This window comes from Hemicordylus capensis, chromosome 3 (genome assembly GCF_027244095.1).
Source record: "Hemicordylus capensis ecotype Gifberg chromosome 3, rHemCap1.1.pri, whole genome shotgun sequence".
Lineage (NCBI taxonomy): Eukaryota > Metazoa > Chordata > Lepidosauria > Squamata > Cordylidae > Hemicordylus > Hemicordylus capensis.
The window spans coordinates 288,171,159-288,182,902 of NC_069659.1; the positions used below are offsets into that span (position 1 = coordinate 288,171,159).

Genomic DNA, 11,744 nt, shown 5'->3' on the forward strand with positions numbered 1-11,744 from the left:
AATCCCTTTTGTGCATAACTTTTGGCCGTGTGTTTTGGGAGCAAAAAGAGAGAAAATGTGCATAAAAGGTTTGGAGAGGGGGCAGATTCCTGGAGTTGCTCCTTACGTTCCAGATTCCTGATCAGGCTGTTGACTGAGTGTATCTGTTAAGCATTCGGCAGCTGCACATTTCATGCAGGTTATTCCAAGTGTGTTCTATCAGAGAGAGCCCCAGAATGGCACTCATAAAATTGTGAGATCATTTACCCTTTTTCTGAATTCAGACACCTAACGCTAAAATTGCATAGCCCACCCCCATCACCCACAGCTTCATTAGTTGTTTCCAAATAAGACTGAGAACCAGAATTTGCATTCCACACTTGAGGAAGACAGCTTTCTCCACCCCTGCTACTGTCTGCTGGGACAGCACTGCATCTACCTGAAGTGTCTTTCCTGTGTTTATCATCCTCCTCAGGCACTCATCCTCCACCAAACCTCATCCGTCAACTTTCTGTTCTTAAGTATATTGGAAAGAAGAGGTGTTTACTTGTTTGAACCAATACTAACTCTGGGCTTTTAGGCCCATAAAGTAGAACTGCTTTAGTCCTCTACTGCCATAAAAGCTGACACACATCACTTCCAGCCTACACAATTTTGAACCTCGAGGGAGGCTTTGCAGTGCCTGATTATCAGTGATACATTAATAAGTAGCACTAAGCAAAGTTCTTAAAGCAAACCCCCTCCCTTATTCTTCTTAACCTTGAATACTAGCTTTATTAGGAAGTATTTGGGTCCAAGCTATGCCAGCTGTTAAAAACTTGTTGAACTACTGTATATTGTAGGAAAACAAGTGGAAACCAGGTGACTTTGTCAACATAGCAGCTGTTAATACTGTTGTCCTTCCTTCCGATATCAGGAAGAAGGCATAAGCACAGGAAGCTGCCATGCCAAATCAGACAACTGGTCCATCTGGTTCAGGTCTGCATGGACTGGCAGTGGCTCTCCAGGGTTTCAGGCAGGACTCTCTCCCAGCCCTACCTGGTGATGCTAGGCAAAGCAGATGCTCTACCACTGAGTTACAGCTCCATCCCCCAAGGGTCTGTGCATCTGATAGCTACCTTGTTCTCACTGCAAAGGGAGCCTGGGTACCGATACAGACAAGTCTGTTTGAATAATATTCCAGCAGGAAAAACAAGGAAACACCTGCAATATGAGATGGCGATCAATTCCCTCACACTAAAATGAACAATGAGGGGAAATGAAAGGAGTGAACTGATCACATTTCAGTCCTTTATGTAATGATAAGCAAGGGCATTGCCCCTCCACAACATTTTACTGTCTCCGGCTCCCTTCCCAGATCCAGGAGGTTCCAGGTCTCAGCTTGCGCAGACATAGGACTACACAGAAGCCATGAAAAAGAACCAGAATCTACTGGACTGGAGACCGTTATAGCATGGCAACATTCTGATTTTAAGCCAGATGTCTTGCATGCTGAAGCTTTAGCTTCAGTAGCTAAAGCTCCTCTGAAGTGGAAATCCAATCTGTAAGCCCCAGCTCCTGGCAATGCACCACATTAGTATGAATAAGTGGATTTGACTGCATAAGATGCTACCTTTAAAATCTCTGCATAGACATACACATAATCTAGCCCATGGGTTCTCCGCTTTGGCTGCCCAGAAGTAATCGGACTACACCTCCCTTAATTGCCAGACCATTGTGGCTGGGGAAGGGGATGACGTGAGTTGTAGTCCAAGATCTGGGGAGGCGTGGGCCAAGGTTAGGAACTCCTGGGTGAGTGTGAAAGGAAATAGTGGTGTTTGACAGCTTAATCTGACAACTGTAAAGACAACACTGAGCTAGGGAAAGGCTATTCCTCTTAGTGGAACTTTAGGAAAAAGAACACCACCTTCCTTCCTCCCCTTGGACCTCAAGTAATGGGTGGTTATAACTGGAGCCCAGAACCACATGCAGTTTCCTACAGCATAGACTGCTTTGTCACTTTCCCCTACCCAGCCCAACCCCATGTTGGCTAAAACAAACACAGGGGTGGCATAAAGAGATGAAAATTTATTTTGCTGTATGGACAGGAGAAAATGGTACAATCATTAAGATAACAATCTTAGCTCCTGCAAGGCTGGAAACAAGGGAACCAGCACCAGCCTTGCTCCCTGAAATACTCCATGCAGCCTGAGCCTGCAGCCAGTAACTGGGAGACCCAACTATTTGGAGATTTGTCCCACAAGACACTACTGCAGCAGGCGTGGGCCAGAGACGGTCAGTTACATAAAGTGCAAGTGGACGTACAGACAAGGCAGCCGGAAGAGGCCATGTGCTTGGGATCTACAATTAGTAGCTATCAATACTACAGGTGCAAACTGATCGCTCGCAGGCAGGAGGAAGAGAAGATTTTAGCCAGCCTCTCCCCCATCCAACGCAAACCACAGGCCATCAAAAGGAAGGGAAAGATGTTGCTGGCAGAATCTCTGCTCCCAGTCCTTGCTGCGTCACAGGGATGACAAAAGTGAGCTCAGCCAAGTGGGCAGACATAGACTACATACTAAGAGCATGGAGGGATTTGGTTGTTCATGTTTCTTAGGATCAAACTAGAGGTTGGATGCAATTGCGTATAACCTTTCTCCACTGTTTAGCAGTTTACAATCAAGCCTCAGGAGACTGCAAGTTTAAGCAGTGGAGGAGGGGGCATCAGAATCTGCTTAACCCTTTCTCTCCTGGACTTTCTCCCACCCCACAGGGATGCCTCTATCCTTCCTCCACAGAGGAAAGGGCACTTTCTGGGAAAGGAACACGTTTTGAGCCGAAAAGCAGCAGTTTAGGAGATGGATAAGCAGCCCTGCCACCATTCCGCCACATGAAGTCACAGGCTCCAGAGGCTGCCTATGTTTGTTTAAGCAAACAAAACCAGTAAAACATCACAGGAAAGTTGCACACAACTGCATACAATATCTAGTTTCAACTTTAGTTGATCTTGGTAACAGCTTCATGAATGGAGCCTGCAACGTAGTCCAGGTTCTTAGTAGTCAAGCCACACATGTTGATGCGGCCGCTGGCCATCAGGTAGATGTGCTTCTCCTTGATCAGATACTGGACTTGCTTAACTAGAGAAGGAAGAAGGAAGAAAATGTGTCAGCTTCCCCTCTCAGCAAACACCAGAAACCCAGAGCAGGCTTTGCTGAGACTTGCTACCAAGGCTTCCATGACAGCAGGAAGAGCCCTTAGAAAAGCAGCCAGCCATACAGAGAGTGACCCTCAGCCACACCTGGCAAGTGAAATGGTTAGAGAAGGAAGCTAGCTCCTCTCAAAGTCCAGTGGGGGCTTGGGAAGGCACTACCCACGACAGAAGTCTCTCCCACCAGATTATCACAACCCAAGCCAGGAAGGCTGCTTGGCTGGCCCCCTGTAGCACCCTTCTGCCTGCCTCCCTCACTCCCTTTACAACCTCCCCCCTCCCCACCTTTTCTACTCACGGTTGAGGCCAGTAAAGCTGAACATGCCGATCTGCTCTGTGATGTGATTCCAGGTGCCTGGTGTGTGCAGGGCCTCAAGCCGAGACCTGAGCTCTGCCCGCATCAGCAAGACTCGATCCGCCATTGTCTTCACGTTTTCCTTCCTGTCACAGAAAAAGGCTTGAGCTGGACGCAGCACCAGTTTTGTCCATGTGGGATGGGAATTAGTAGGGGACACACACACACAGGTTCTTGTCTTTCTGGCCCCTTACCACTCAGCAAACAGCTCTGGGGAAGTGAGTGTAGTGGCCACAATACGTGCACCCTGTGATGGGGGGTTAGACCATGTCGTGCGGACAATCTTCTCCATCTGGGACAAGGTACGCTGCACATTGTCTGCATCCTTTGCCACAACAGTCAAGTTGCCCACACGTTCATCTGAAGAAAAAGGAAGTGTGGCCATGAGACCCAGGCCCCACACAACACCAGCCCACCGGCTGAGAAGACCACCCCACATCCCTCCCCTCTCTTAACACTTAAAGGAGTACTCACTGTACAGCCCAAAGTTTTTGGAGAAGGACTGAGCACAGAAAAGTTCAAAGCCCTCAGAAACAAAGTAGCGGACTGCCCAGGCATCCCTATCCAAGCAACCTGAGGCAAAGCCTTGGTAGGCAGAGTCAAAAAACGGAAACAGGAAGCGGCGCTGCAAGGAAAGAGTAGTTAGAAAGAGGCTAGTCTTCATGGCAGAGGATACTGACCATATACCCACTCTGGAACTGAGCTTCTCAGGCTTAGAGACTAACGAACTGGACCAATTTGAGGTGATGAGGGGGGGATGTTCTAGACTGCTTGAAAAACTAAAAATTAACAAATCGCCAGGGGCAGATGGCATCCACCCAAGAGTTCTGAAAGTGAAATCTCTTGTGAAATCAAGAGATTTCAAATGTGAAATCTCCTAGCAAAAATATTTAACTTGTCTCCGCAATCAGGCTCTGTACCAGAGGACTGGATAGTAGCTAAACATAACTCTGATTTTCAAGAAGGGATCTGGGAGGATGTGGGAAACTACAGGCTGGTTAGCTTAACTTCTGTGCTGGATATATTGATGGAAAGCATATTTAAGGACAAAAGTGTTAAGCATATAGAAGAACAGGCCTTGCCGAAGGAGAAGCAGCATAGCTTCTGCAAGGGCGAGTCTTGCCTCACTATTGTCAACAGGCTTGTGGATAAAAGTGATCCAGTTGACATAGTATACTTGGACTTCCAAAAAGCTTTTGACAGATTTCCCCACCAAAGGCTCTTGAGTAAACTTTGCAGTCATGGGATAAGGGGACAATTTCAGCTGTGGATTGGTAACTGGTTGAAGGAAAGGAAACAGAATAAATGGACAGTTTTCACAATGAAAAATTGGGGTCATCCAGGAATCTGTACCAGGACCAGTGCTCTTTAACTTGTTCATAAGTGATCTAGAAGTGTCAAAATTTGCTGAAACAGGTTGCAAATGTGAAATGTGTGAAACAGGATGCTGGACTAGATGGGCCTTGTGCCTGATCCAGCAGGGCTGTGCTTATGTTCTAGGCTTGGTCTTCAGTGCATGCACCATAGTGCCCTTAACTGCTCTCCCTGGAAGCACATCTCCATATGATGACCCCACACACTCCTCTCCTTGGCATGAAGGAGTCCAGCATACACATAGTCTGAAGAGACAGATGAAACCATGCAGAAGACAAAACTTGGACTCACTTGCCTAATCTACTCAGGTCACAAAATTTGGCTTTTTGACCCAGGATCTAGGAGTGCCTTGTCGAAGAATGAATTTTTATAACCCAGCCTTGTTGCCCTTCAGCTGCATTAAGTGAGCCAATACCTTCATGACAGCAGCAATTTGCTTCCACTGCTCCTGTGTAGGGTCTGTGCCAGTCGGGTTATGAGCGCAAGCATGGAGGATAAAGATGGAGAACTCTGGAGCTTTCTGGATAAGGGAGAGAAAAGGGGGGGGGGCTCAGTATCAATTCTAGTGCACTAGCTACTCCTGTTTGTGATCCCATCAGTATGGCTCAATAAACCAAAGAGAGGGCACCAGAGTCAAATATCCTAGCCGAATACATAAGCAGCACATGGAAGAGAGTATAAGAGCTGCCAGACAGGTTTTAACCAGGTGTCAGAAGGTAGGGAGGAGGTGTTAGTTTGCAGGTACTGTATCAGGAAAAAGGTAGTAAGTAAACTTGACTCCTGCAGAGAACAAAATAACTTGCTTTGTTAAGCATGGTTACACATGCACAAACAGAGAGAGAGAGAGAGAGGGCGGGGGGGGGGGTGTGAGCCAGGATCCAAAGGAGCTCCATACACACCCAGGCACTTCCATGCATGCACCAGGGCTCTCCAGAGCCCTTTCTCTTTGAAGCTCTGGATCAGAGGCTGCTATGGAGGGTCCCCCAGCTTCTGGAGGCACCCCAACTTCTGGAAGCACAAAGGGTTAAGGTAGGAAGAGCATGTGAATCACCAGTGTGTGTGTGTACACACACACATATATATACACACACACACACACGCTCCCACATGTGCACATAAACTCTACCTGCAGTTATTTAAATCCTACACATTGCAAAGACTGGATAAATGGGATTCCAGTATATGAAGCCGTCTTGCTGGCAAGACAGACAGATCCTCCTAGGGAGTGTGTGACTAGCCCAAATGTGAACCCAGTCCATATCCAGTACTCTCATGAGGCATCACATTAGGGTCTGCCTCTCTGAAATGTAGCTCCATACCCGACAGCACATCTACACACCACAGGAGCCTTCCAGCTCTGCCCAGTCTTAAGAGGTTACCCTGGTGGCCCTCTTCAGATCTACATTTAGGTTACACCCAACCTATAAGGCAACCTCACCCACCTCCAAGTCCTCCAGGAATCCCTTAATGTCTAGTCCTCTGTTTGCAGCATCCCAATAGTGATAGGTCCGGATGTCCTTGAAGCCGGCATCCGTGAAGACAGAGTTATGGTTCTCTGTGGAAAGAAAGAAGAGGCACATTTCTCACTTAGTCAAGATTCAGGCTGTTCAGAGCCAGGCCTCCTTATGGGGAAGAGATTGGCTAGCTGCTGTTGTGGATGGAGACCTCAGCCTTCCTTTTCCTTCCCCCTGCCATGGGTGCCTGACAGATCTCAGCACTCACCCCAGGAAGGAGAAGAGATGTAGACAGGGGTTGCTGTGTTGTTGGTTCCATTGTACCAGCGCCTCAGGAACTCTGCTCCAATGCGCAGAGCCCCTGTGCCCCCCAAGGACTGGACACCCCCCACCTGGAACAAAAAATGGAAAAGGAATTGTTAGATCTCTTTCCCACACCAGTACATGTAGAGTCTTCTCTTAAGTTCAGTGCAGTTTATTTGCGGTCACCGACCAGAAAAACATATACTACATTCAGTCCAAACAGTAACAAGAACTAGTCCAGATATTCATAAACCTCATGAAATCTTACAGATGACTAGAGTACTATACAGGTACTCTCTCACTACAAATTCTAAGGGCAACAAGGCAAAACTTAGTGACTGCATAATTTTGTTATCGCTGAGTCTTCTCTTCATACGTATCCAATTTCCCATAAAATCTGTTTTGTTTCACTGGGACTCTTAGCTGCCCTCAAATTTCTCCATTCCAAGAAATCCCTATGGATTCCACCAGTGAGAGAAGCCATCGGGTGCTGTACTGACACAATATCACACAGATAGGCAAACTTGGCTCTCCAGTTATGTGTTGAACTACAAAACCCATCACCCCCAGTCTCAATAAATAGGGATGATGGGATTTGCAGTTCAGATTATGTTTATTACAGTCCAGAAAGGAGTTGCAGTTCAACAGCAGCTGGAGAAGCAAGATTGCCTATCCCTGGTATATACCATATAGTGTCAACCTATCCCTTCCACCCAATCTCTACTTCTGCGTCTCAACAGATCATCATATGCCCAGCTATTTCCAATGGCTCTTTGCCTAGCTACCCATTTAAGGCTCAGTCCAGGGTTTTTGGATCCACTGTCCCCTTGGGAAGTGCTTGCCTAAGAGCATTCAAACCATGGCTCCTGCAGTATCCATAGCATAATTGGAAGCTACAGGAATGGGAAGCCCCACAAAAATAACCCCTACCAGAAGGTCACTGAGAAACCAACATTCCAGTTACCTCTCTGAACTCAAGTAAACTTGTAATGATAATAGGAGTTTCCCCTTTGCTAGGCTCACCCTGTTCTCCTTGATGGCCGGACTATCCTCTCCTAGGGCAATTCGTGAGGAATTGGAACGGAATTCTGGCAGGCCCAGGATAGGCAGGTACTCATGATTCAAGCTGGTGTCCTTGGTAATCATCTGTTCCACCTTCCGGACTACTGGCAGGACCCAAGGCTGCCCTGCATCTGTGCGGTAGGCTGCAGGGCAAAAAGAGCAGGGGGTTTACTCTCACCACAAATGTGTGCACACACCACCCAGGAAGGGCTTTCTGCCAAGATCAGTTTCCATCCCCTGCCTCTTCCATTAAAGGTTCCCAATTTCCAGAGAGCAGAAGTTGCTCTCACACAAATCTCCACAAACCCTTTGCTCCAATATTCAAATCCAATCACTTTGTTCCTGCAGAAGCACAGCACAAGAAAGGCTGTCAAATGTGTCCATTTGGCAGATAGCAGGTTTGGAGGCAACCTGGGCGCTTTCCAGATTACACGCTACAACAGCGGTAGTTTACTTTGGCTTGGCAGGATCGTATAGAAACTGTAGTGTTGTGCAAAGCCACCAGCAGGGGGAGCAGTCTTTCCTAGCTTGAGCAAAACCTCCTACAACGGGAAAAGGCAGCTATTTTTTGCAACGTTGTAGCATTGCAACGCAAAGATAAAACCCAAAAGAAGGCATCAGAAATGTGAACGGCACCTTGCAATATCAAAACATAGGTAGTACGGAAGCACATTTAACAGATACGTAGTGACACTCTTGTAGTATGTAATCTGGAAAGCACTCTAAAGAATACACCTGAAGTCAGCAGGGGATCAGCTTGGGAGGTTCAAATCTTAAGCATCTCATGACTGTGCAGGTAACGTGGAGCATGGACAGAGAGGCCACAAGCAACCATCGACAAGTGCCCCAGAAGACCCTGGCGCAGAAGAACTGAAATGCTTGCCAGTATCTAAGCTTTCAGCTATTTGCCTGCAACAGGTCTATTGATCTGGGGAGGAGCAGCCAAACAGCCACAGGCTAAATGACTGAAGAGCAAAGAGTAAAGTTTGAGAGGCTGCAGGACTGAAAGCTAATTGAACTCTATGCTCAGCTAGGACTCTGCTTCTTAACACCAGGGCAGAGTCCCCTTCCCTGTTTCTGAAGGCTCAGGCAATAACATGCCCAAGGTCACACAGTGAGCCCAAGCAGAACCTGGACATCAGCCCAGATTTCTTGACAGGCATATCCCAACCTTTAGAAAAGCAGGTGCCCAAACATCCTGCAGCCCCACACTTGTGGGTAAACCAAAACAGGAAGGCCACAATCAGGACCTAATGTTGAAAGGACCAGGCAGAAATAAGTCCAGAATAGGGGGCACTCAGGGGTTGCCCAAAGTGGACAGCAAATCAGGGAGGTAGAGGTTACCGATAAAAAGAGAAACATGAATGCAGAAGGGTCACGGTCAGTACAAGAAGATCTCTTTGTTGCCTTGATCCAAACAGCCCCAAATTAGAAGAGGGGTAACAACTACTTCCACATCCAGTCAAAACCCCATTTTTGTTCTTTCCCCTCATAAGGACATCCTTTTTTCCATCCATCATGGCACCACTAGTCTTTGATACAGGCCAAGGTACACAGCGTCCGTATCAATACTGCTATCAGCATTTCCAATAAATGGAATGGTTTTACAGCTTCTAAATTCCAATACAACTTCTGTAGCATATAGGAGGTTTCAAGAAACCTCATGCAACAATACACCTGATAGTCTTCAAGATGCCAGACCACTCTTCTATCTCCCCAAGGATCAAAACCTACAAATCTTCCATGCAGGCACCATTTATAGGGCTCATTGATTAGGCAGATCATTTGTTAGGCTCTCTGCAGAACTCTATAAACACAACCAGCTCCTTGCACATTGTTTCCTGCTACAGCAGAACTGTCTCACAAGCTCCAAAGGAAAGTCTAAGCATGATAAATAATGCACATTTAAAAGCCTAGGGCTGTACTAGGCCTCCTATCCTGCTGACAAGCAAGTCTGATCATATTTGGGTTTTTATTGTTTGCTTTGGTGATCAGGGATCTTTGAGACCTAGCTACTTTGATGTATAGATGAGCAAATTACACACACCACCAGAAAGGGTAATTGTTATCCCTCAACTAATCTGGGACTGTTTGGATCCAGGGAATAAAGAATGCCTCTTGTAATTACAGTGACCCTTCTGCATTCAACCTTTCCCTTTTTATTTTTCACACCCACCTCCCTGATTTGCAAAGGAGATGCATCACTGTTCTGCTCAGTTAGAGTTCTTGTACAAGTGGTCCATATACTTGCAGAACAGTATTAAAATTCTATTTATTTGGTATATTGTATACTACCCTAAACCTGCATTTCTGGACAGAACAAACTTAATAAAAACAGCAGTTAAAACATTAGAACAGTTAAAACAAATTCATGTTAAAATCTAGTTAAAGGTTTAGATGAACAGATGTGTTTTAAGCATCTTAAAAACGGACAGAGGTGGGGAGTTTCTTACTTGAGCATCCCAAAGGCTTGAGACAGCCGTGAAGAAGAAGGCCTGACCCCGAGTCTCCGCCAGACCAGCTGGTGGCAACTGCAGGCAGACCCTTCCAAATGATCTCAATAGGTGGTGGGGCTCATAACGAAGAAGACATTATCTTAAATCGGGCTGAATGCATTGATTGTGAACCATGCTGTGAGCCCACAGCAGGATACTAACCTGCTATTACACACACACACCGGCCAAAATAAAAAATAAATAAAGATGGCTTTCGTCACTGTCTTAGGGATCCCACCCTTTCCTAACAGGGCTCTTTTAGCTTTCTAATAGCTGCATATCAGGCAAAAATCCAACACGAGCAGAGCTTCGTGGGTACTGAGATGCAGTGATACAGAAGAGACTCCACTGGTTCGGTCGCTCCGACCCTGCTTTACAGCTGGCGGAGGCTCAGGATCCCTGCCAGAAGAAAGGCAGCTGGCAATCCCAGGGATGAGGATGATAGGGGGGTTTCATCACCAGCATCGCGTGGGATCATCAGAATCAGAACCAAGCCCCGAGCCCTCCGGGTTCAAGGACCCGGCTCTTATGGGGGTCACCATCCTCTCTCTCTCTCTCTCTCTCTCTCGCCCCGCTCGCTGTCCGATTCGCCACGCGGGCTCTCTTACCTCCCACTCCCAGGTTGACCTTGCGAGGGTCCCCGTCGGCGCGGAAATCCGCCGTGAGCTGGAAGACTGCCACCGGGACGGCCTGCGGGACGGCGGCGAACACGGATCCTCCTCCGGGAGCCATTGCGGGCGATGTCAAGTCTGGAGCTCCCCGAGTGCTGAAACCTGGAGCCGCCTGGAGGAGACCTTCACCTTCACGGTCGGAGGGGGAGAAAGCTGCGAGCGAATCCCCGACCCCCGATGGCCGGGCCGGGCACTCATCCTCCAATTGCAGAGCCGCTCTCGAGGGGGCGAGGCGAGACGGCGAATCACGACACACTTAAGGTTTGCCGGCCTGCTCCGCTAATCAAATGCCGCAAAGAAGGGAAGTCTGAGCCAATCACCGGCTGCTGGAGGCGGCCCGAAAACGTATTGTCCAATCCCTAGGGTTTAGGAGAACGAGTCACAAAGCTGGTTGTAGGAAAAGCCGTCCGCGGGGATTCTAATGCCCTGTGGCGCTGATAGTGCCTTTGTGACGGGCGCTCCGCAGGTGAGGCGATGGCGGCGCTGCCAAGAATGCAGCGACTGGAAACGGAGGAAGAGTTTTTGATCTTAGTAACAATCTTTAAGAAAAGAAGGTTAAATTGTGGCTCAGGCGAGAGGAGACGTCATCTTTCAATATAGAAGGATGCGTGGTATGGAGAAAGCTAGAGAGCAATTTCCTCCCTCATGATACCAGAACTTGGGAGTCATCCCATGAGTCTTTGTCACGAAATTCAGGACAGACAAAATGAAGTACTTCTTCACATAACACATAATTCACCTACGGAATTCACTGCCACAAGATGTAGTGATGGCTTTAAAAGAGGATTAGACAAGTTTGTGGAGGACAAGAGATTTATCAATGGCTATTCGCTATTGTGGCTCTATGGAACCTCCAAGATTAAA

The 11,744-nt window shown here is 47.5% G+C and overlaps 1 protein-coding gene across 1 annotated transcript; it reads right to left on the reverse strand.

The window, feature by feature from the left end:
• Positions 1 to 2,026: 2,026 nt before the first annotated feature.
• Positions 2,027 to 11,107, reverse strand: GOT1 (glutamic-oxaloacetic transaminase 1). Its single transcript, XM_053311571.1, has 9 exons — positions 10,818 to 11,107; positions 7,676 to 7,857; positions 6,618 to 6,741; positions 6,338 to 6,450; positions 5,311 to 5,415; positions 3,996 to 4,146; positions 3,716 to 3,881; positions 3,465 to 3,607; positions 2,027 to 3,095 (listed from the first exon to the last, which is right to left on the reverse strand). The coding sequence occupies exons 1-9, from the start codon at positions 10,939 to 10,941 to the stop codon at positions 2,956 to 2,958; spliced, it is 1,248 nt and encodes a 415-aa protein (XP_053167546.1). The 5' UTR covers positions 10,942 to 11,107; the 3' UTR covers positions 2,027 to 2,955.
• Between the last annotated feature and the right edge of the window lie 637 nt (positions 11,108 to 11,744).